The sequence below is a fragment of the Leptodactylus fuscus genome, chromosome 5 (assembly GCF_031893055.1).
Source record: "Leptodactylus fuscus isolate aLepFus1 chromosome 5, aLepFus1.hap2, whole genome shotgun sequence".
Classification (NCBI taxonomy): domain Eukaryota; kingdom Metazoa; phylum Chordata; class Amphibia; order Anura; family Leptodactylidae; genus Leptodactylus; species Leptodactylus fuscus.
In genome coordinates, this window is record NC_134269.1 from 117,017,701 (window position 1) to 117,038,520 (window position 20,820).

At 42.1% G+C, this 20,820-nt stretch overlaps 2 protein-coding genes across 3 annotated transcripts in view; one reads left to right on the plus strand and one right to left on the minus strand.

The window, feature by feature from the left end:
• Window positions 1-19,997, plus strand: part of LHFPL3 (LHFPL tetraspan subfamily member 3) — a 58,311-nt gene extending 38,314 nt beyond the window's left edge. Inside the window, exons 3-4 of one of the 2 annotated variants that reach the window (XM_075274136.1) lie at window positions 8,772-8,798; window positions 18,918-19,997. In XM_075274136.1, the coding sequence (XP_075130237.1) occupies window positions 8,772-8,788 (17 nt within the window). In that variant the 3' untranslated portion in view covers window positions 8,789-8,798; window positions 18,918-19,997. The remainder of the gene's footprint in view (window positions 1-8,771; window positions 8,799-18,917) is intronic. The other variant, XM_075274137.1, reaches the window with a different exon arrangement.
• Window positions 1-20,820, minus strand: part of ATXN7L1 (ataxin 7 like 1) — a 488,131-nt gene that overhangs the window by 58,146 nt on the left and 409,165 nt on the right. The window lies entirely within an intron of this gene.

A 20,820-nucleotide genomic window follows, 5' to 3' on the forward strand; every position in this document is an offset into this window, starting at 1 on the left:
GTTTGACTGTGTCATGGATCACTGAGGAGTTTTATATTATATGGCGTCACTAAGGAGGCATTATACTATGTGGGGGCCACTGAGGGGGCATTATAATTTGGGTAGGTCAGGTATGTCTAAATGGTGATGGGAGGGGAGGGGGTACACTTATAGAACCTTTACACTGGACCCACCACTGTGTTAAAATGGCCCTGACTACATGTTGCTTTACTGCAATTTTTCTTTGCTTGCAGCATGTAAATGACAGTAATCATATATCGTAGTTGGTAACTCCTGTGCCAATAAGTCAGGTGTTCTTTTCAATGAAAAAACATTTCCTACAAGTATATGTTTGAAAGCCATTGCTTAAAAAATATAATTCTTGTGGCCAGCTTCAATTTTCATCCAACCCTCTGCATGATAGAAATGATTCTAAAGATCCTTGTGCTATTTTTGTATGGTGCCAACTGAGCTATTGAAGATTTGGGAAGGAGAGAGTGTGCATACCATGTCTATGCAACACATGTTTGGAAATAATGTAAGTAACAAACACCAATCTGTAGTCAGTTCCTGACTACGTTTAAAGGGCTCAATCAGCAAAATTATGCTAATAGAGCCCCACATATGCGTGAATAACCTTTAAAAAGCCTATTCAGGCACCGTAAATGTTATATTAAACCCCGGTCCCGTTTTTAAATAAAAGCATTAAAACATATATGCTAATAGTACCTGAACGTACACCATGGGCGGGGATGCACGATGCCGTGTCATCTTCGGGCACGCCTACCTCTTCTGTCTTCTTGTAGTGACGCCCTCTGGTTCCGTGTTTTCTTCCGTCTTCTTGTCTTCAAATCCCGCGCCTGCATAGTAGCGCTTTCCTCTGGAGTGCTACTGCGCAGACTCACTCGCCATTTTACTTAATGGCAGTTCGCGAGTGTACTGCGCAGTAGCGCTCTGGAGGGAAGCGCTACTACCCAGGCACGGGATTTGAAGACAAGAAGACGGAAGAAGACACGGAACCAGAGGGCGTCACTACAAGAAAATAGAAGAGGTAGCCGTGCCCGAAGCTGACGTCGCACCATGCATTCCCGCCCATGGTGCACGTTCAAGTACGATTAGCATATATGTTTTAATGCTTTTATTTAAAAACGGGACCGGGGTTTAATATAACATTTACGGTGCCTGAATAGTCTTTTTAAAGGCTATTCACGCATATCTGGGGCTCTATTAGCATAATTTTGCTGATAGAGCCCCTTTAAGGGAATGAGTGGAGTGTTGCTTGGGACTGATCAGGATTCTCTACTGAAATAAGTAAGACTTTATCATAACTTCATTGCATAGACTGCCCTAGATGGTGTTTATTTCAGAACAAAACTACATTTTAGAAAAAAAAAAATTCTGAAAGTGTGCGATCAAAGTTAGTTTTAGGCCTCTTGTAGACAGTGGCCGTGACCAGTGTGCTATATGTGTATTTCACAGATAGTATGCTGACCCATTCATTTATGTAGGCCCGTACACATGACCGTGGATTACATGGTCCCCTGTGCGGGCTGACAATCCGGACCGCAAAATATAGAACAGGTCCTATTCCTGTCCTATTTTGCAGCCCTTGCTTCCATGGCTCATATTCATTTACTGAAAAGGGCTACAGAAGCACGACCAGTGCATGGGCAGCACACGGGTGACAACCGTGTGTCCCCCATACACCTCTCGTGCCTTTAATTCATGGCTGGTCAAAAGCACATAGTTGTGTGTAACTGGCCTAAGGCTGAGACCTCACTTTGTGGAAACGCTTTGTTTTTTGTTGCAGACTTCGCTGCAATTTTTGAGCCAAAGTCGGGAGTGGATTGAGCAGAAAGGAGAGTATAAAGGTCAGTGCACACAGCAGAGAGTGAAGAGGAAATTCTTCTTCACTTTACGCCGCCTGCTTTTTCGCGCGGCTAGCCACAACGGGATGTCGATGCAATGCATCAGCATTCTTTTGCGGCATCCTGCTCCTGATTAGGCCCGGATGAATGGGCCTAATCAGGTGGGAGTCTCGTTCCACGGATGCCGTGGCTAAATTCACCCGAAGATAGGTTATTTTACTTTTTTTCCCGCTAGCTGAAAAAAAATTCCTAGTGGAAAAAAACTGCTAGTGACTTCCATTGAAATGAATGGGAGGCATTTTTTTCAGGCGGATTTTGAGGCGGATTCTGTGTCAAAATCTGCCTGCAAAAACTCTGTGTGAACTGACCCTAAGTGCTTCGTAAATATTTTCCATTCCTTTTGAAGCCACTCCTGGGTTTGGCTCAAAAAATGCAGCAAATCTACAACATAAATAAAGCATTTCCACAGTGTGTGGCCTCAACCTTAGGGTCTGTGACATAAACATTTTCAAACCCTAGCACAATGCCCTGCGATTACAGACAAGATGGCGTTTGCTTAAATGCAACAGGGACCTGACAAATTTTCTAAATTGTAGACACAATGGGATGTATGTATCATTATTTGGGGGCAATTTGCAACAGAAAACTGGCATACCTCCACATTTATTAAAGTGTGACTGACATTTCGCATTTTCTGTAGCATTATTTTTTTAATGTTGCAATTTAGGTGTTATTTGTCCATCTCAAAACTGTGAAAATTGCTCTGGCTACCGGAGGTGCAAAATTTCCAGAGACCCCTAGCAGTGAAAGGGTTACTCACCGAGCCTTACTATAAATGCTTGAATTTTTACATTCTCTTTCATCAAATATCAATTGATGATATTTTTTTTTCTAGTCAAGTACCTTTTTTCTGCACAGAAGTAAAGCCACTTTTCATATATGAGGCCCAGCAAGGCAGATTTAGTAATATGTCTAAAAGTAAGACAGTGTAAACTTACCGTATATAAGTATAAGCCGACCCGAATATAAGCCGAGACCCCTAATTTTACAACAAAAAACTGGGAAAACTTATTGACTCGAGTATAAGCCTAGGGGGGGAAATGCAGCAGCTACTGGAAAATGGCCAGAATTTTTGGGTGCAGTAGAAGCTGGGGAAGGGGAGGGGGTGTTTTGGTTGTCTGTCTGCCCCTTCCCTGAGCTTGAGGACTGTTTTTTTTTCGCCCTACTTGGAACTCAGCCTGGCTGAATAAAGGTTATCTGCAGTGCTCCTATTAACCCTTTCCCGACGGAATATCAGCAGTGCAGATACCCTATATTCAGTAGACCAGGCACTTTCAGATACAGGGATACTTAATGTGTATGTGTTTCACAGTCATTTTCTACTTTGAGGGCAGGTTCACACCAGCATCAGATCTCCGTTATACAGGTTTCCATTTCCTGCCCGAGAAACTGGGCAGGAAAACGGTTTTGCCACGGAGAGCAGAAGACGCTCACAATGAATGTTGGTTTCCGTCTTCTGCTGACAGAAAATGGAAACCTGCATAACAGAGATCGTGTACTGGTGTGAACCCGCCCTTATATGTATTCTAGGGAAAGGAGTGATTTAGAACTTTTATTTATTATATTTTTAAAAACTTTTTTTTTCATTATTTTATTAGCACAGAATCAGGTTTAGGGTAAGTTCACATGGGGTTTTTTGGTCTGGAACCTGAGGCAGAGGCCACCTCAGGTTCCGGACCAAAAAACGGGTAGCCGCAACTGAATGCCGGGGCACTGCACCGGCATCCAGTCGTGCACTCCATTCCGGATTAGGCCCATTGAATAGGCCTAGTCGGGAGGAGGGAGTGTCTTCAGGCCAAACCGCGAGGCGAATCGGCCTGAAGAATGAGCATGTTACTTCTTTTTTCCAGGACCCGGAAGAAACGGCTCCCATTGATTTCAATGGGAGCTGTCTTTTTAGTTAGGATTTTGAGGTGGATACGGCCTCAAAATCCTAACCAAAAAACCCCATGTGAACTTACGCTTAACCAAGAGATCTTAGATCAGGTAAGCACACTTTGCAGCACACTAGCAGGCTAAGAGGCTTTGCTCAAGACAGCCTTGTGTGGCACAAGCTGCTTTGAATAGCCTGCAGGTGCTTTAGATGGGCTGGAAACAGAGAGGAAAGGGCCAGCGTACCCCAAAAACAACTACCGATAAATGACATTGGCAAGCATGGACAGATGGCACACCACTATCCTTCCAACAAACTTTGAATAAAGTACAGTATGTATGCATGAGAAATTATATTTCTGAACATTACTAGACTTGTATTCTGCCTACTGCAGGTTCTATTTTTGATTTTCAGTTCACCCAAAGGTTGAGGGTGAAAAATAGCTTTTATTATGTTTTCTTACAAAGCACACCTAAAGTAGAGAATAATCTGCTCATTTAACTGTATCTCCTTCTTAGCAAGATCATGTTTAGCAATTTAGGGAAGCATTGATCTTTACTGATGTGAATAATATGGAGTGAGGCAGAAACTTCCCCTAAGCCCCCTTGCAGACGACCCGTATGACTGGTCATTGGTTTTTCCTGTGTAGCACACTGACCTATTCACTTCTATGGGCCTCTATATATGACCATGAATTGCAGTTCATTCATGGCGAAGTAGTAGTCTGCAGAAGGTTCAGTCTATGCCTATGTTTCTCTTGCCTCACTCAGCTGGCTCTCACTCTTCCTCCCTTCCCTTTCCTCAAGCTGTTATTGTGAGCGGTAAACTGATACTGCTATGAGCTGCCATACTATCTTTCATAGCCACTTGGATTAAACAGAGATCTCACAGTTAAGCCCCTTGCAGACGACCGTGGACAAGATCAGTGTGCTATCTGTGTTTTTCCCAGATAGCACACTGACCCATTCATTTTTATGGACCCATGCATATGACCTTGAGTTCCACGGATCAGTTTGGGGGTCGTGAGTCTGTGCCACAAAATATAGAGCAGATCCTATTCTGTTCAGTGTTTGTGGAACAGAGTTGCCCATAGAAACCTATGGGAGACTAAAAACCACGAACGGCACACTGGTGTACTCTGTGTGTCATCAGTGTGCCGTCTGTATTTGTGGACAAGCTAGGGACATCATTAGATGTCTCCTATGTTTTTTTTGGGGGGGGGTTGCACATCCGCAAACTTGGATCACACACCAATGACACACTGTCCGTTTTTGCAGTCATACGGCACTGATGCTGAAGACACAAAGATAACACACGGTCTGCAAAAAGGTAACACTGATTACTAGTTTGCGGACTGCAAAATACACACGGTCGTCTGCAATTAAGCTTAAGGGCACTTTAGGAGGGGCTGGCTGCAGGAAAAGAGCCAAACAAGTGGACAAATGACATTTTCCATCCTAAAGTTTCTTATATTAGCAACAACAGTTCACAAAAGATGGAGATCTGCTGTTATCAGATGCTGCGATTTACAGTACTTGCAAAGTGAATAGGCTTCTGCCTAATTCCATGTACACATTGCCAAAAAAAATTAAAAATCCTCAGCAAAAAAGCTGAGTTTTCAAAAGCTGTTTTTAAAAATTGCAGCATGCTAATTATCCTTGTAGAAACTCATTTTCTTATAAGAAAAACTCTGCGAAAACATGATGAAAATTAGAAAAAAACACAATACGATTTGTCTTTTTGTGGTTTTTGATTATTTGTTTGTTTGTTTTTTGCTCTACATAAAGCCAAGAGGTTGTCAAGGCTTTTTTTTTTTTTTTTTTTTGCCTTTTTTTTTTTTTAAAAAAAAAAAAAAAAAAATCCTTTTTTTTATGGCCTATTCTCAGGATGGGCCTTAAAGAGGTTATCCAGGCAAAAATGGGCAAATTCTTTAAATTCTTTAAATTTGAAATTCATACTCACTTGTTCCCAATGCTTCCGTTTCCTTCCAGCACGTTCTGGTCCTTCTGCTCAAAGGGTCTCTTCTGGAGTTCCACTGAAGCTACTTGCTGTTGGTCTCAGCGGTTGCGTGACCACTGAGGTCAATCAGCGGCTTCAGCGGGAAACTAGGAGAAGCCGCCGCAGCAGCAACAGGTATGCAATGTCACTACCTGACATTACAGGTCTCTTCCTGAGGCCACTGTTTGATCTCAATGGTCACTTGACCACTGAGGCCAGTCAGTGGAACCCAGGAAGAGACCCAGGAGAAGCTGCTGGAGAGGACACCAGAGCATCAGGGAGAGGTGAGTATGTTTTTTTTTTTTTACACTGCACCTGGTGGATTTAAGAGTTAAAGGGGTTGTCCAATTTTACTTGGAGAACCCTTTTAAATGTATGATTGTTAGGTGGCCAACACCTGTTCCCAGGATCAATCATCTATATGGAGCCATTTCTGGTGCCTGTGCAATACAAAATATGTTGCTGGAAGCAGAAAGCACCATTTGCTGTATAGCGGTCTGTCGCCTTCACTGTCAATAGAACATGAGCTGCAGTGAAGCTATACAGCAGATAGAGCTTTCTACTTCTGTTCCTGTATTATGTACTGAATGGGCGCCAGACAGAGGATCAGTCCGGTAACATGGTGTCGGCCCCACCTATGCCACCCATCCCATGCCCCATCCAAGTCCTATCTAGGTCATAAAAAAAAAGGTCAACTCCTTAAAGTTGTATGCAAGTGAGCTGTTTGGTGTACCTGGATTGTAGTTTTGTCTGTAAACTCACCCAGGATCATTGCCTGACATAAGATTAACAAGTGCCCCTGTTCTTTCTACGTGACCCGGTCATCTCTCTCCCGGCCTTGATATCTGAGCTCCGACTGTTTCATGACTTGACAAACTTTAAGATCAATTTTCAAAAATGTATCACTGCCTGTGGAGACCCATGCACTCTAGAGTTTTCCTTCCCTTTTCAATGGTCAAGCTCGGTCATCAAGTACCTGGGGGTGTGGATATCTAGGGACCTTGGTTCTCTAAATGCCAAAAACCATCTCCCCTTCTGTGTGTAATCCAGGCGGACCTGAAGCGCTAGTCGAGGGGCACATATACTTGGTTCGGGCGTTGCGCTATTTACAAAATGGATGTTATGCCGCGCTTGCTGTACCTGTTCCAGACGAAGCTGATACATGTTCCCCCAGCTTTCTTCAAACTCCTTTACAGCGATTTGATTCAATTCATATGGCAGGGCGGGCGCCCTAGACTGGCTCGTTACATCCTTACGTTGCCTAAGCAGAGCGGTGGATTAGGTCTTCCCAACCCTGTAGGTACTATGAAGCCTCCATGCTTCAGTGGGTTCTGGACTGGTGCCGTCATTCCTCCCTCAAGCAGTGGGTCCCTCTTGAACATGCCTTTCATAGCACACCGGTACACCTACTCCCCTGGCTGGACTCCCCGTGCCCGCCCTCCCTGAGGTCACTCCCTACCATTGCCCTACCCTCCGGGTCTGAAGAGCACTCTTCCCTAAGGAACAACTCTCCCCCTCCCCTCTCTTTCCTATCTTGGGAAACCTGGCCTTCCTGGCTGGCCTTTCCCCTGGCCCGTTTAGACAGTGGAGATCTGCAGGTTGTTGTGGGGCTACCCATTTTCGGTCTTCACATTCCTGGTGTTCTCCTCAGGATTTCCTCTCAGATCCGGACCTTCCTCAACTGGAACCGTGGTGGGTTCTCCAACTTAAACACTTTCTCTCCTCCTTACCAGACCCGGAAGGTTTTGATAGACCATTCACGAAATTCAAGCTGGCCTGCTTGGGTTTGGGTCCGCTCAGGCACTCCCTTTCTGACTTCTATTCGCTCTTAGTCTCCCCTCCCCTGGATTACAGAACTCCCTTCCTTGTTAAGTGGGAAGCGGACTTGAACCTTTCTCTCTCAAATGCGCACTGCGCTAGGGTCATTGAGTTCACTCACAAGTGCTCGGTGGCCAGCAAATATCAAGAGGCGGGCTACAAACTCTTGACCCAGTGGTACCTTGTCCCCTCTAGGCTACACAAAATTTTTCCTTCCTCTTCTCCTGCTTGTTGGCGCTGTGGTTCTTGGGAGGGGACCCTCCTCCGTGTGTTTTGGGATTGTGCCGCTCTCAGCGACTTCTGGGCTGGAGTTCACAGGGTTCTCTGCCAGGTTTTCCAAGCATCTCTTCTCTTCACCCCGGCCTTCTTTTTGCTCCATTTGTTGGATCTTCCCCTCTGCTCCTACCGAAAATCCTCTATGCGCCATATGCTCAATGCGGCCAGGGCTTGTATCCCAGCCCTTTGGAAATCCACTAACCCCCCCCCTCCCTCCGCCATTGTGTTCGTAAAGTGGAGGATATCAGGACCATGGAGGACCTTACTGCCTCTCTTCGAGATGACCATGCAGCCTTTATGGACGCCTGGATGCCCTGGCTTCTTTTCCAGGGCACTCAATCCTAGAGAGATCTGGTTCTCCTTATTGTGATTGTAATGTACATGCTATGGTTTGTTTTGTTGTGTATTCTTCCCACTGTTCTTTTACTATGCCCGTTCATACTGGACGTGTTCTCCATTGTTGCGAAGCTGGCTGGGACCGGCCTCCGGCCCTGCTCTGCCTCCTTGTTGTATTTGCCCTTGTTTTTATTTAAATAAAGAATTTATTTAAAAAAATAAAAAAAAAAATTAACAAGTGCCTGTGTGCGAAAACGGTTGCTCCAGCAGACTTGTAAATGCTGCAGGTGCACTTAACAGCTTATTTGCATAAAGATAACAAATTGAATTTTTTTTCTGCAGCAAGATTGCAATTGACATGAAAAAATGCATTTTTTGGTATGCTAATACAACAGTATATAAATGGTTTAGAAGTGATTTTGGTAAACTCAGTTTAAAGATAACATTTTTATATTCAGACATCCTTTTTTACATACATGTTCCTTTTACAAATGTATATTTTACAACCAGTTGGTTTGGTAACAGAGTTACACCCTAATAAGTTTGTTTTCCCTTCTTCACAGATGATGGAAATGCCTAATATTTCTGAGGTATGTACAGGATAATGCTCTTTATTGTACAAGCATGGCAAACCAGTCACCTGGTGAAATGTTTATACATGCTTCTGCTTTTACATTTGCATGGCTTACTGCTCATAACCTGTGATTTGGAAGTTTTAGGCGCTATGCATGTTTGTATGTCTCATACCTTTTATAGACTCGTTACGTGAAAGAATTAATACTTTGAAGTCATCTGGACAGCGTCTTACCTTATGGACCATGCTGTCGGATTTTCACCTATAAATCGACATCAATGTAGTGTATGAAATTTTCCTCTCCTATATTCAAGGGAGTCTGTCAGCAGGAAAAAAAAAATCCACACCAAATTCCTCACCATTTTTCTCCATGTGAATGTACTCTTAAAGGGGTATCCCCCCCCCCAAAAAAAAATTTTTTTAATAAAAATACTCTGTAAAATTTCACTGTTAACCATTGAACGTAATTAGCAAAAGTGTATGTGTCATGAGAAAAATCCCAGTGCCAATGAATATGACCTATAGTTCATCTTCATTCAGGACGAGCATGCTCAGTTTCTTTTTCCTTTGCCTTCACCTACTTATTAAATTAAGACTATCTAACCATGCATAGCAGAAGGAGCATCTACAGTGCATGAAAGATTTTTGTTGGGAAGAATGGAGAGTTAGGAAGCGCGCAGAGGAAGGTGCAGTTGGGAGAGGGCCCTAACAGCCCTCAAGGGATGTTGAAGAATCTAATATAGGTGTGACCGTCAGATATCTAAGTACACTGATTGATAAAAATTAAATAAAATAACACGCCCAAATAGAAAAGCCAGTTTGCTGCAAAACTCACCATGCAGTTGTGTATTGGACTGATATGTAAATTATTACAGGTGTTTGATTAGACATTAGGTCTGTTCTTTTAGGTTTGGAAGCCGTTGTTATGTGAGGGCACACACACACACAGTGAACAGGGTTCAGACAGACCAACAATAGAGAAGATTGTTTTATGCACCAACATAGTTCCCTTGACCACCATCTGAAACAGCTGGCACCATCAATGCACACCCCTGTCACTTCCTGAACCATTTCCAGGTGCTTTGCAGAAAGGAATTTGGTGTCACAGCATTCATTACATGTCCTTCCATTGACAGCCAGCTACCGTCATCTTTGTTGGCAGTGGTGTAGTGAACAGAAAAAAAAAATGCACTGCTATGGCCTGAAATCGTACAGTCTTTAGCAACAAATACAGGTTCTCTTTGGAATCTGAAAACAGTTGGATTTGAGTATAGAGGGATTGTGAATTAATACACTGCCTCAAGTGCTGGTGTGATGATCTGGGGAGCCATCGAATACAACAGTCACCTCTAGTAGTGATACAAGGAACACTAACCCAGTACTCCAGACTAAAAATTTAAATTCATACGTAACTAACTATAATAAAGACTTAGGTTGTATTCACACATATGTGTCAAGTCCAAGAAACATGATGGATCTTATATCCTAAACTCAACTTACTCCTTCTTAATGAGTTATGAAGCAATGAGCTCCCCAGTGGCTGGAGCATGTCACAGTTGTGTGAATACAGCATTACTATATACCACTTCCCACTTCTCTCTCCACTCTATGGGTGTTCACATTACCATTGTTAATTTCTGTTGCTGACTTCTGTAATAGGATGACAGCAGCGTACATTAAACTGTTGCAGAGAACGGTCACAGACTTATTCTGTGTCTGTTCCCATTGACACTAATGTAAACAAATGGTGTGAAGGTAGACTTGACAACCTAAAATTACAAGAGATTTTTCAAACACAAGACTGTCTAATATGAGTTTGCATCCAAAACATAGATAGTATTAGTTTATCTGCCCCATTGTTGATAGATTTCTTCAATTTTGACAAGATCTGTCTAACTTGTATTAGCCTAACTGCTTTTCAGCATGGAGAAAGAAATATTGGTCAGGTTGGATTGTAAGGGCTCGTTCACATCTGCGTTCAAGGGGTCCGTTCTGCAGGTTTCCGTTTCCTGCATAAAACAGAGCAGGAGACGGAAACCTGCAGGAGTCTTTCTCACCCATTCATTTGAATGGGTGAGAAAGATGTCCGGCCGTGAGCAGCGGTGAGCGTTTTATGCTCTCCGCCGCGAAACCGGGTTTTATAATCCGGACACAGAGTCGGACATGCAGTACTCTGTGTCCGGATAAAAAAAAAAAAAAACGGTTTCGCGGCAGAGAGCATAAAACGCTCACCGCAGGTCACGGCCGGACCCAGTCTGTGCTTTCCGTCTTCTGGCATGCAGAAGACGGAAAGCACAGAACGGAAGGCTGAACGCAGGTGTGAACCTAGCGTAATCCATCTCATGTTTTAACCAACCTATATTTTAGGCATTTGCTACTGCCTGACAAAAAGGTTGGTGTAGTTTGCAAGAATGCTTAGTGAGTAATCTTGCCTAGTTGATCTTTTGGTCCTTATTGTCTTCAACCTAGCTGGTTCCCTCAACAGCCCTCTACTCTTGTGGCCATTGGGAAATATGGAAACCATGGAGGAGTTCAGTAACCCTATGCATAATAAAATATGTTACATGTTGTGCCCAAACACTCCAACACATAAAGAGAGTAGATTCCTTGTTCACATTACTAATAGTGTGTTTTACTCTTTAATCTTTTTGTGCCTCATATTGAAATAAAATTAAGGCAGCTGATGGCGGTTAGGCTGTTTTATGATTTTTGTCTTATATCGTCCATTTATAATAAAAATACCTGCAATAAAAATAAGTAGAGAGTCCTCCGTTGCAGAACCCGAAAAACAGTAATACGGACACAATCTGAATCCAAGGGACCTCATTGACTGTAATAGGGTCAGTTACCGTATTTTTCGGACTATAAGACGCACTGGACTATAAGACGCACCTAGGTTTTAGAGGAGGAAAATAGGGAAAAAAATTTTGAAGCAAAAACTGGTAAAATATTTAATATATGGGAGTTGTAGTTTTGCAACAGCTGCAAGGCCACATTGACAGGTGACCCTGCAGCTGTACGGGGACGCATAGAGTGTTTTTTTTTTGCGGGGCCAGAAGTACTTTTTAGTTATACCATTTTGGGGAATGTCTATTGCTTAGATCACCTTTTATTGAAAAAAAAACGGTGGTTTATGACATATGATCTTCTACTTTTATATATATATTCTAGGGATAGGAGGTGATTTAGAACTTTTATTTATTTCATATTTATATTATATATTTTTAAAGCTTATTTTTTTTTTTTTTTTTTTTTTACTATTTTGTATTTTGTAACTGTATTGCCGTCTATGGGACATTCTGTCTATTAGTATTACGGCTGGTCATAGAGACCAGCCGCAATACTAATACAGCAGTGACAGGCCGGGGAGCCTCATTAGGCTCCCGGCTGTCACCCGAACAGGTCGGCTCCTGCGATATCGCCGCGCAGGAGCCGGCCTGCATCTTTACAGGTACGGGGGAGGCACAGGTTCGGGGGAGAAGGGGCCGCTGATACTGACCCGGCATCCGCTGTACTAGAGAGGCGGATGCCGGTGAGGGATAGACGCCGGGGCCTGAGACATCGCTACCCTGCCCTGCATGAAGCCAGCTCCCGCTGCTGGCTTCATGTAGGGCAGAGGAGCGCAGCGATGTCTCAGGCCCCGGCACCTGTAATGGCGTCTATCACTTGCCGGCTTCCGCCTCTCTATTACAGCGGATGCCAGGCGCCACATTCGGCCTATAAGACGCACCCTTCTTTTCCCCCCAAATTTGGGGGAAAAAAAGTGCGTCTTATAGTCCGAAAAATACGGTAAGTGTCTGCGCAGATGTGAACACAGCATTAGCTGAACCTGCTGTGCATGTTAATGAAGGAGTCTGCTAAGCTAACCTAATGACATTATAACTATTTTACCTGTATTCTGCTGCTCTGCAACTTGCTACTGTCCTTTTCCATAGACTGCTATAGAGAGTTATAATTTGATATTTATGTCCAGCTTGGACTAATTTGAAATTCAGCAAAAATTTTCAGTGAATGTCAGTTTAGCAATGAGCACTACAGTGTTGTAGATGTATAAAGTTTGCATAGAAGCTATAGAAACAAAAATGGAGAACGTTTTGAAGATAATTCATCCTTTGGAATCAAGATGTGTAATTATCATAATATAATTAATTAACAAACTTACTAATGTACTTTACAAGATAAGTTGTGCAGTAACTGTTGTGGGAAGGTTAGCTTAGTAGAAGCAGTGGTGCTGACCCAAACAGTCAGAGACAGGGACATAAAATGCAGCAAAAATGGTTTATTTAATATACTACAGCAAAATAAATAAACATTACGTCAGGCAAAGGAAAAACAAAAATAAAATACAGCCTTAACGTCAGGCAAAAAGGGAAAACAAAACCTGCTCAGCTGAGCGCTAACTAACAGAAGTTACTATCTATACGGAAGGCTTACTACTAGAGATGAGCGAGTACTGTTCAGATCAGCCGATCCCAACAGCACGCACGCATTGAAATGAAAGGACGTAGCCGGCACGCGGGGGGTTAAGCGGCCGGTCGGCGTCAAAGCGGAAGTACCAGGTGCTTCCATTCATTTCAATGCGTGCGTGCTGTTCGGATCGGCTGATCCGAACAGTACTCGCTCATCTCTACTTACTACCAGCCACACAACCAAAGAAAAAATAACACAGGGTCTCTCACCAGGCTCTCAATGTGTCAGGGCAAAGCAGACCTCTTCCTCTCCCAGGTTCTGTTCAGGACTACAGGAACTGCAGCCCTTTTTCTAGCCCAGTAATGAGCCTCAGGACCCACACCTGGGCTGCAGCTCATACAAGATCCACCGTGGACCACACATAAGTCAGGAATCTGGGGGAGATATACCGTGACTCCAGCACTTTGCCTGTCACCTTTTCACACTGTGCTCTGAAATCGTATATATATATCTCTGATTTTTACAATTTTGACCACATGTCCCCTCCGCTTTCTATAGATACAAAATGTCTCATATCATTTGACTAGTGCTTAGTCATGATCCTTAATGACATTGTTCTAGCAGTCACTGTATGTATAGTATGTATGGTTTTACACAAACACATATTGTACACAGTAAAGTCCTGCTCCCTCTTTCACTGTAAGAGTGGTGTTGTGTACCTCCCGGAAGTGGGCAAGGGGCTTCTCTGCCCTGCCTGTGTACCCATTCAAGCCCCATCTCTTGTTCTCTATTTTGTGAAGCTTCAGAACGATCATAGCAAAGAATTTCTAAGGCTTTTCATAGTGGCGAGAGCTACAAGAGAGTTAGGGACTGGGGATACTAAGGTGGTCACCCCTACAGAAATCAAGGTGCAGCTGCAGACAAAACAAACAGGATGGGAAGTGCTGGACAGCAGACACGCAGCACAACACAATACGCAACAAGAGAATGAGGAGAGGGACAGTGGAGAGGTGAGAAAAGGATTAACACAGGACTGGGGCAAAACAAACTGGAACCCAAACTTCCTCACAAACACCAAGACAGTGGCAGGCAATCAGAACTGAAGGACAGGGCAGAGTGGGAGTGTGGAGGGGAAAACCAGACTCACACACAAGGCAACACTCACACCACTTCCAAGTCAGCTAAAGTTCCAAAAACACTCCTCCTCCCTAAGCCACGAATTCTATGTTGGCTACAATGAAAACTGGCAACAAATGAAGCCAGCCCTCCTCCTTATACAGGCCCCAGAAGCGTCCAATAGGACAATGGTAACGACCAACACCTGAGGCTCAATCTAAAGAACCTCAGGTATACTCCGAAGGCCGATACCAAATGTACAAACAGATAGTCCAATGGCAAGGAAACCACCAAAAGACCATGAAACACCGGATCAAATCCCCACCAGAACAATACACAACTCAATCACAAGAACTCAGGTCGTGACACATCAAGACTTGCATACAAGGGTGCCACGAGTAATATGCATTTATTTGTGAGGGTGAATGATAAATTCTGCACTATGGCTATAGAATTTATCCATAACTATTTAGTAAAGTAAAAATGTACCTGAATAAACACAATAGATTTTATCAAGAATCAGTCAACCCTAGAAATATGAAATTATTGAATTTACCAGAAATTGATTTTCTCTGCACTTTTAGCAAATTACCATTGTTGTATATCAAGAAACCATTGGAAATCCAACCCAAAAGGCTATGTTTACATCTGTGCCAGAGACTTCACCTCTACAATGTCTGCCTGAAATTGGCAGGCAAAAAAGACCTGCGTGGAAGACCCCGTTGTAGTCATTAGGGATCACCAATCTCTTTGTGTAATAATATTAGAATGGCCCGACTGGTCCATCAGAAGACCAGAACAATGGAAAGGTGATGCTAGTGTGAACCTGGTGTTAACTGTAGACCTACAACAGAAAATATAAGGCTTCATTCACACCAAGCAGATTTATTGTAGAGCTTCTTTTCTTCAGCAATGCACAGTGTAATGCAAGTAAATAAAGTTATACATATGTATGTCCTATATGTTGAGGATTTTCATTAAATTCCACATCAGGCAAAATTTACTACAATATCTGCATGCAGATTTTGATGGATGTAAAATCTATGACAAAAACACATATAGGCCTAATAATATATGTATACCTTTAGGATGGGGAGGCTTTTTAAAAATGAACAATTTTATTGGGGTCACTGTATTCTGACACCTATTAGTTTTTTACTGTACTGCTAACAGAGATATGTTAGGGATCTTCATTTGTGGGGCAAGTTGTACTTTTTATTGTTATCTTTTGGGGAAAGCAAAGTGACCAGAATATGTTAATTTGTGGAATGCCTGTATATATATTTTTACGGAGTTCATTGTACGGGATAAATAACACTATTTTTGGACACTGGGAAATTATATGCACGTTTGTTAATAATGTTTAAGTTATTTTTGTTTCTATTATGCATTTTTTTCTTAAATATAAAGGTCTTTGTTATATTAGGTTCACACTAGCGTTTAACTTTCTGTTCTTCGAGCCCGCTTGGGGACCTGGAGAAAAACAAAACTAACCCACTTCAAACTAAATTCTTGCAGGACTTTTCTCTACGTATTTCTTAAGCAGATTCGGGGACTGAAAACCCAAATGGAGATTGAGCGCTAGTGTGCACCTAGTTTTATTGTGTATTTTAAACTTTTTTTTTTTTGGTTGTTTGTTTTTTACTTTTTAATGTCTCAAATTAGTATTGCAGAACATCAAACATTAGTTCCTATGGGAACTGTGCATAGGCAGTCAGGAGGTCTGACCTCTTGGTTGCCGTGGCAACCCCTCAGAACCGTCAGTCGTATCAGGGGTCCAAGAGGTTATGGGATGGTTGGGGGGGTGCCATGATCGCAGGGGTTAATCTGCTAGAGACCGGGTATCTTCCACCCTTGGCAGCTGGTCCCGGCCCGCGTATGTGTAATTCAGCCAAGTGCTGGAAGTAATGCTGCAATGCGCAGCTTCTGTGCCTGCAGCATTACAACACCGCACAATTATGGTGCTAAGTATTAACTACATGTTCAGAGCGTCTTAATAGGATGCTGCAAAGCGGGAAGGGGTTAACTGAAAGCACTATACAAAAAAGTCATCTGTACTGAGATATACTGTTGAAGTTACCCTACTCTCATTGCTGGGCTGTGAGGAACGCCCCCCCCCCCCCCCCCACACACACACACACTGCTCTCTCACATAGCCTTTTACTGTCAAAGGGGGCAGTCCTTACCACCCAGTGATGACGCTGAGCTGTGAGGAACTATGTACTCTGCCATAGTCTTGAGGGAGGTGTGGAGCAGGGGGGCGTTCCTTACAGCCGAGCGATGATGCTAGGCTATAAGGCCTTGCCGTTCTGACAGTGGGGAAATATTGGTGACAAAATTAACGGCACTGATATCTCCAGTACTAGGGCACATACTGGGAAAGCCAACAGTTCACTGAATTCAGCACAATGTCAGCTTTCTAGCAGTATATAAAACCTCACATAGATGAAGACATGAAAGGTCCTCTTTAAAGAGAGCTGCATCTTCTTAAGTACTTACCAAGTACAGAGCTTTTGTTTGTACACCAGCTGTGCTTTGCGAGATGGCCATGTGACAAATGAAGATGACGTCACATGGCCTGTGAAGTGAAGCTGCGCTAGGGGAGAGCACTGCTGCTTCAAATAAGGGATTAACAAAGCTACTGGGTTTCGGATCTCAAAGTATCTTCAAATAAGGGATAAGTCTTCAATTAGTAGATGTGAAAATCATAATCCGCTATATCTCTATACGGAAGAACAGTAGGACTTTTTACATTATTTTTATCTAATGCCCTGAACCTCAAATAGAACTCCCTTAGGTACATTGCTTTAAAGGGGTTGTCCCATTATGGACATTTATCCCTTATCCACAGGACAGAGGATAAGTGTTCAAACCCTGGAGGCCCAATTGCCAGGTCCCCCAGTAATCTGGAGGAGGACGGGGGACAAAAGGCCTTCTTGTGAATGGAGCACCAGAATGTGATAGTGCTGTATTCACTTCTATAGGGTTGCGGGTGCTGCCATACTGGCACTCAGGCCCCCACGGATTGGACACTTATCCTTTGTCTTGTGGATAGGAGATAAGCGTCTATAACAGGACATTCTCTTTAATGTAGCATGATGCAAGAAGCAGTATCTGATAAAGAGGTTTGGTGACCTAAACATATCACCCTCCCTAACTTCTTATTAGGGGAGTGTATAGGAAGTACTTTACAATATTTTAAAGGAATTTTGCCATTTCCATTTAAGCAGTTTGCTTGCTGTTTCTTCTTCTTACTTCCTGTATTCTTCCACAAGTTGGTGGGAGGTCTTTGTTTGATGAACAGGATAAGATCCTTGATATGGGAATACCCTTTTAAATAACTAATATCTTAAATACCAACCAACAGTTTTTGCAGTACCAGTCAAAAAAATTAGAAACACCTTTTTGTTCAATGTTTTTTCTTGTGTTTTTTATTTTTAAATATATTTTCTGTATATATTAGATTCATATTGAAGACATGAAACAGTTATGTCTGTTAAGGGTTATTTCCTGTAAATTGTTGCCTTTAGGCTAAAGCCCCATGTTGTGGAAACGCAGCTTTTTTGTTGCAGATTTTGCTGTGATTTATTGAGCCAAAGTCAGGAGTTGGTTGAGAAAAAAGTATAGGAATAACAGATTCCATATATTTCTGATTCCTTTTGTAGCCACTCCTAGGTTTGGCCCTAAAAAAGGCAGCAAATCTGCAACAAAAGAAGCTGCGTTTCTGCAACGTGGGGCCTCAGCTTTAGGCCGGGGCCCCATGGGCCGGAAACACCGTGATTTGGCTGTGGCAGAAATGCCGGGGTAAAAATCAAGCCATTATACAGTACTTGCAAAGTGGATGGGATTCATGCGAATCCCATGCCCACTTTGCAGAAAAAATCACAGCGCGGACACGCTGCGATTTCCAAAACTGTCACGGTTTTGAAAATCGCAGCATGTCAATTATATCTACGGAAACGCCGGCGGCTTTCCCATAGATATAATTGTAACAGAAAGTCTGCGGAGGAAAACTCTATGAAGTTTCTGTTCAAAGCTCTGCGAGAAGAACCGCAATGTGTTCACGCCGCAGTTGTTCGCACAGCACTTTGTGTTGTACAAAGGTGTGATTTGGAAACAGTTCCATGCATTGTTTAGTCCTAATTCACAGTATAGCAAGAACCACTCAACTATGTGAAGAGAAATATCAGTCAATTTTGTTTTTAAATAAGAAGGTCAGACCTTCAAAGTTTTTAAAATTGTATAGGTTTCCTCAAGTGTAGTTATGAAAACCATCAAGTGCTGTGATTAAACTGGCTCTCATGATGTCTGTCCCAGGAAAAGAAATCCAAGAGTTACCTCTGAACGAGAACATAAGTTCATTAGAGTTACTAGGCCCAGAAACAGCAAATTATTAACACCTCAAGTATATACATATAAGTGTCACATACAGTATGTTAATATGAAGAAAAAAGTTGGAAGTGTTTTATTACAAGACATAGCAGTGCATGCATTCATCCCCTATATTGTGCCGTATTACTTTATTTATTTATTTATTTATTAAAATCAATTTCAATTTGACAGATTTTATAATATTTCTAATTATTTTTCCTTACATTTTTTTCTGCAGTTCTCCTGAGCTAATATGATCACTGACAAGCACAAGTGAAAACCTGTGGAAATAATTCTGTATGTCACCATTATGTAAGAAGAAAGTTCAGTGTACAAGGATGTTTCAGAAGTTACTTTACCAAAATAGAAGTTGAAGAATATTCTTCTCTGTATATTGATCGCATCTCTACATTTTCTACTACTTCTCCTAAGTAATGCTGAGATATAACTGTGGCTACATGACACAGTGATTAGGCGCAGTGTATCATAAATGGACAAAAAGTCCCATAAAGCAGTGCTCAGAATGTATATATCTGTAGTTTTCAGATTACAGATTTCCTACTAAAAATGATATTTGGAATATCTCCCCAACAGGTATCGTGGCCTGACACTCATCAATACGTTGCTTAAAATAATTTGTTTGCCAGAGATGTAAATCACACTGGGCTTTCATCCACTCCATGCTGTATTGGTAGTGCAGATTTTATATGCAGATAGCACTGTATGGCAGATATTTTATGAATTATTAGGTGAATTACATGAAGTGCCAATCACAAAATATATTACATTGTTCTGAAAAATAGATCATTTCTCTGCCAGTATTTTAGAAAGATTGTATTAGCAACAACCAGTTAGCCTCATTACTGGTCTTGTGTAACAACTGTGGATACATATAACATATATGTAACACTGTCTACTGCCTCACAAATAAGTTATCGAAAAATATAGAATACTGTATACAACTGTGGATCTACTTACATTTTCTACACTCTTCATAGATACTTTAGCATAGCATAAAATAAGACCGCTCCCCTCATATCAATATCGTTTATAGCTGAGTAAAGTATTCAAACCCAGTAAACATAAAGGAAATGTAGGATTTGAGCCAAAAGCCTGTTATTTTAATTAAACAACAAAAGTTAAAAAGTTGTAGACAATGGGGCAGATTTATTAAGACTGGCATTTCATACAGCAGTCTTAATAAAGGCCCCAACTGGCGCAAGGTGCACCTGAATTATCAAGAAACTTCAGGTTCTTCTTAAAGAGGACCTTTCACGTCCTCTGACATTAGTGGTATTATATACCACTAGAAAGCTGACAGTGCACTGAATTTAGTACACCCCAGTGCCAAAGGTATTGGTTCTATTAGTTTCTCCCATGTCAGGGGGCATCCCTCCCAGCCCAGCAATAACGCTAGGGTGTAAGGCATGCCCTTCTGTAGAGGGCGCATACTGGCAAAGCTGACCGTGCACTACATTCTGCTGATGTCAGAGGACATGAAAGGTCTTCTTTAAATCAGGTGCTCATGCTAGAATGGAAGTCTACACCAGTCAGGAACTAGCATAGATTTCCTGTCTAACTAACTCAAGAAAACTGTGTCAGCTATAATAAATATATAGGGACAAGATGTCCTCGGCCTGCCCTGCCTCTGCCTCTCTTCACTCACATTCATGGAACGTGGTGAGCAAGGGATCCAATGGGGATGTGGTCATTGGCTATTGATTCATAGGGAAACATGCCCTGTTCTCAGCCGGTGAACAACTTGCAGTATGTGTTAGTGCATTAGTTTTCGGGTCCTCTGAATGTTACTGTAGTCTATACATAGAGACATGGATCTAACAAGATTAACCAAGAGGAGTACGTATTAAACCACAGCCTCTATGATTGTTGACATGTAAGTATTAACCATTGAATTCTTAACGGTTACTTGGTTGTATTCATTTTATACATATATATATATATATATATCTATACATACAGTATATATATATATATCTATATGTCATTTGCAATTTCAATTTATATTGAAATACCCATTTCTGAAATGATGTATCGTGTAATAGCAATTATACTTTTTATACACTTTACAGACACTTAGAACATTGGCTCATTTAAATATCCAAAATCTAACATTTGTTGGG